The sequence below is a fragment of the Penaeus vannamei genome, chromosome 19 (assembly GCF_042767895.1).
Source record: "Penaeus vannamei isolate JL-2024 chromosome 19, ASM4276789v1, whole genome shotgun sequence".
NCBI lineage: Eukaryota > Metazoa > Arthropoda > Malacostraca > Decapoda > Penaeidae > Penaeus > Penaeus vannamei.
This window is the reverse complement of record NC_091567.1, coordinates 18,766,181-18,771,180: the sequence shown is the minus strand read 5'-3', so window position 1 is coordinate 18,771,180 and position 5,000 is coordinate 18,766,181. Positions and strand designations below refer to the sequence as shown.

The window sequence follows — 5,000 nt, the reverse complement described above, 5'->3', positions numbered from 1 at the left end:
CCTAGTAAGGCAACTCATAAGCTGCAAAGGAATACTTATGACTGATAAGTGAACACAGAATACAAAAAATGACATCACTGCACAATTTAATAACTCGATATTACGAATTGAACACAAAATAAGAAATATTTAAGGAAAACCTAGGTATTGATAACCGATTTCTTTTTCTATTTTTTTTTTTCTTCAAAAATTCACACGGATTTTGGGTGTGGTGCGAGGCGAGAAGCTGGGGAGATGGACTGGACGGCTGATGAAGATTTGAAGCAGTGTGTGGCAAGCAAGGTCATGGCGCGACCATTCAGCGGGATGTTGTTTCCTGCCACGTGGCTGCTATGATGAATCCGCATGGCAAGGAACTCGGCTCTGTGTAGAGATGTTTTCGGTGGTCCGCATTCTTGGTGATATGTGGTCCAGCATGGCGAGCTTAGCGTTAAGGTAGACAATCAAAGTGTCTTAACTCCATTTATTGAATAGGATGTTGGAGTGCGGCTGCTCCTCGGAGCGAGGTGTTGCTCCTTGGCTCCCCGCAGGGAGTCTGCCTGATCTCCTATACACTGGTTTAAAGATCGCACCAACTCACGGTGTTAGCATGTGACGAACGGTGATGAACAAGAAAACATTACAACAATACATAACTCTTGTGGAAGAGATAGAGAACACAACATTCTAATGTTTGGTGAGACAAGAGAGAGGAATGAACAGAGGAAGCAATGGTCAGGCGTATATGCATATGTATATGCATGTGTGAAGATACGTATGTGACAAACATGTAAGATTATATATATATATATATGTATCATATAGTCATTAGATATAGATATAGCTGGGTTACACATGGAGTTTGATTGATAAACACATCAGACGCACGATTAAATGCAGAATATCATAAAGATATACTCAATTGATTTGATAATAGCACAAATGATTTATTCCATATCAAAGTAAAAAAAAAAAAAAAAAAAAAAAAAAAGAAGGAAAAAACAAACAAACAGAGAAACGATTACGTAAATATCAAGCAATAAGGCGGTCCTGATAAAGCATTATCACAATAAAATATCAGCACAGAATGTAGCTGCAAGGTCAAATGAGTTTATTGTAATCCGCTGATGTCTATTCCTGCATTTTTTTCCGAAACAGGATTGCTCCTTTTAAGATGCTCAAATTTCCAAGCACTTCTTTCTATTCACAATACTGCGAGGGTATATTACAAACAGTCATCGTACTTTTCATTTATTAAAGTAAATGCAAAATTGTAAAAAGGACCAATAAGAACACGAACATAAAACACTAAAATGAACACGAACATAAAACATTCAAATCATTTTTTAAAAATTAAACAAAAGAACATAAATAAAACACACACAAAAATATAACACGTGAACGCAAGAACGCAAAACACTAAGTAAAGATTGATCACTATACGTAACTAGAAAGACACATATTTCCTGCAACCTGATTCAGAAGGTTCTCACGACGGCTTCCCTGCCTTAGGGAAGGCCCATTCCAGGGTTCATCTCCGAGAGATTGCCCTTCACCAGGGCCCAAAAACCAGTCGTTGCCAGGCCTCCGTGATTCCCTTGTATGATCGTGGCGCGAAAAGAGCATAATGAAGGATCGGAATCTCGTAACTCAAAAAAGTACATCTAAAAATAAAAATAGCAAAATGAATGTGTATAAGAAATAAAAACAACCAAAATAAATACTGAAGTAAAAAAGATAAAATAAGATATTTCTCCTTACTCTCACTTCTTAGCAAATTCCTAATACATTATTTTGGGAGTTCTTGCGTTCTTGTGCAAAGATATGAATAATAATTTAGAATTAACTTTTAATAATCATAAAAACAGAAACATAAAATAAAAAGGAAAAAGGAAAGTGTAACCGCATTTTCTTTCTTGGGAGCGTGTGTTTTATGCAGGGTGCAGAGTCTCGGGGCGAATGCAGAGCATCCTCATCCCCGGGAGATAACTTGTCTCCTAGCGCTGTTTGGCGAGATCTTTTTCAAACTTTTTTCATGCCTGCGGGAGAGTAAGAGTGAGCGGGGGTTCCAACATTTCATCGTCGTGGTCACGGCGAAAACCGTGATCCAGGACAGGCTTACTGCCAAAGGCCAAACCTCAGCTGTTCCACTGACAGTGATAGCCCTGCCTATCATTCATTTTCGCATATTTCTTATTACCTTATTTACCTGACTCTGGGCAGGCCAGTGGCTTCTAAGAATTCTTTCTTCAGAAGTAAATTTGTTCGAAATACACTTGACAAACAAATCAAGAAGACATGTTGCATATACTTTTCATTTCTATATTATTGCAATATTGTGTTAAATAAAAATAAATCAAACCTTATTCATCAAAACCTTTTCATTTACCATAGTTTTCATTGAAATTTATCTTTTGCTTTGAGATCCCCTCAAGGAATTCGACAATGGCACAAACAAGTGTGTTCCCAAATCTATGGTCAGCATTGGTTGAGTCAAGGAACAGTCGCAAACTCTTCTTGGGAACTCTCCTTCCCTTGTTGTCTAAACATGTAGCCCTCTTGAAAGTAGAAAGGACTCGGTCCAAGAACTCTGAAGATTCCCAGTCCTCGCGGGGCGTTTGGGAAACCTCCTCGAGGAAGAGGGAGATGAGGAAGCGGAATCGCAGTGTAGACAGATGAACGCTAAAGGAGGGTTTGGAGCAAACGTGTTTTCTGCTGTTCCCTTGAGGGAGCCACCAGCATGAGTACAGTACGTTGGTAATGAATTTGCATGCTACAAGGACCAGCTGTATTTTTTCACTCAATTTGGAAAATATATTATTCTCCATTTGAACCAACACGGCTTTCCAATAGTTTCCGCCATAATTTGCCAAATAATTCGGGACACTTTCCTCCAAAAGATTATTCATAAGAGGTGGCAATGGTTTGGGAAAACATGATTGAGCCGTTTTAATGACCGGAATGAGACTCATCCTCACCTGTCTGATCCTGTTGTTTCTGAACCATGTAATGAACACGGTCAAGCCCGAATCATTCTCTATAAAGGGTGGAAGTGACAGCCACAACTGCTTGCAACTAAATGTGTAATTTTTTAGTTTTTCTGACTACTCTTTGAAACTCGTTTCTAAAACAAGATGTAAATTGTTGCTCATTAGTGAGATTAACACATACACTGTATTTGTTTCCAGCTTTTTCTGTATAGAAGACATTAGCTTGTTGATCAACCTCCCAATATAACTGAACCGAGTCTTCTGGGAGCGCATTTATACTTCGTGTTGGAGGAACAAATTTACCATTAAATCTCATATCAGTTTTACCGATCTCGATGAGCAGGTTTTCTCCTTCCTTTACCAAATCACTAATGGATTCAGTTCTGGAAATAAAGCTCTTTGTAAGATTGAAGAAGCTATCATTATCCGAGATTTTCATAGCCTGGAATTTTCTTCAGAAGCAGACTTTTGGTTTTACGGTAGGCTTAGGATTTCCAGCACATGTTCCTCTGGAAGCAACACCATGCTGAAGTCCTCTAACAGTTTGTCATAACCATCAGCCAGCTGTTGAGGTGAAATGACAATAGCATGCACTGTCTCTGTCTCAGCGCCTCGGGATTTAATACAGCCGCGGTGATATTCCATGCCAGGCCTATTCCCCTTGCTAGCTATCAGGTGCAGGGCAGTGAGGTTGGCTTTTGTTTTAGCATGTAAATCCGCACCATTAGGGAGCAAACACTCCACCATTCGAGTCTGATAATGCATAGATGCTATGTGTAACATTGTAGATCCTGTTGAGTCGTCCACAATAACATTAAAATCCTTTACATACGACGATCTTATGGAAGAGACAGACGAGTCCATTAATGGCTATGCACAGTAAAATCTGTTTGTCTATCTCGCCTCGGTGCTTCCCAGTACAACCATCCTTAACCTGATTAACAAGGCTATTGTAATCCGTCTTCGTGTTCCTGCAGAATTCTTGCAGCTTTTGGAATTCAAGAGCCTCAATATCCTTGTATAAACTTGATCTTTCTATTTTATCCATAATGGCAAATGGTGACATGCCCAAGTCTCTGAGCAACATCATTAGTACATTCATTTGTTTCTTATCATAAGCTCTTTGGACCGGGTTTGGCTCCCGTGGCAGAGGGTGGAGCTGGAGGCCCTCCAAAGCCAACACTTGGCATGTGAGAGGAAGACCAAAGCCGGCTGCCTCGCAGAGAAATTCTCGAGCCTCCCCCCCCCCCCGCACTGCCATCTGTCGACTTTTTGGTGAAGCTCCAGGAAGCTTTGTCGCCCATTGATTCCACGTCGTCTGCAAGCCGTTCGATCAGGTTCCTCATCCGGTCAGCGCCTTCAGGGTCCGCTGGAACACTTTGAGCTTCATATCGGAGCTTGCTGGTATACTCCTGAAAATATACATACACAGTATAATGGAGCCAATAATCAGCTTGTATCATATTTGCATGTATATATACATATACATGCTTACAATATATATGTATATTCCAAATGTATATATATGTATGTATAGGGTGTGTATATATAGATACACGCAGACACACACTCACACACCCCAACTCCCCCCCCCCCCCACATACACACGCACACACACACACACACACACACATACACACACACACACACACACACACACACACACACACACACACACACACACACACATACACACACACACACACACACACACACACACATATATATATATATGAAATATATATATATATATATTCATATATATATATATATATACTTATATATATACACATACATACATACATACATATATATATATATATATATATATATATATATATATATATATATATATATATATATATATATATATATATATATATATGTATATATATATATAAATATATATATATATATATACATTATATATATATATATTTATATATATATATATATATATATATATATATATATATACATATTTATATATATATATATAATATATTATATGTATAATATATTATATATATA

General features: G+C 38.2%; 1 protein-coding gene across 4 annotated transcripts in view; it reads right to left on the bottom strand.

The window, feature by feature from the left end:
- The window catches only part of LOC113828783 (uncharacterized), a 14,309-nt gene that overhangs the window by 791 nt on the left and 8,518 nt on the right, over positions 1 to 5,000 (bottom strand). For all 4 annotated transcript variants that reach the window (XM_070134057.1, XM_070134056.1, XM_070134058.1 and 1 more), the window contains one exon: positions 1 to 4,381. This exon is cut by the window's left edge and continues 791 nt beyond it. In XM_070134057.1, the coding sequence (XP_069990158.1) occupies positions 4,082 to 4,381 (300 nt within the window). In that variant the 3' untranslated portion in view covers positions 1 to 4,081. The remainder of the gene's footprint in view (positions 4,382 to 5,000) is intronic.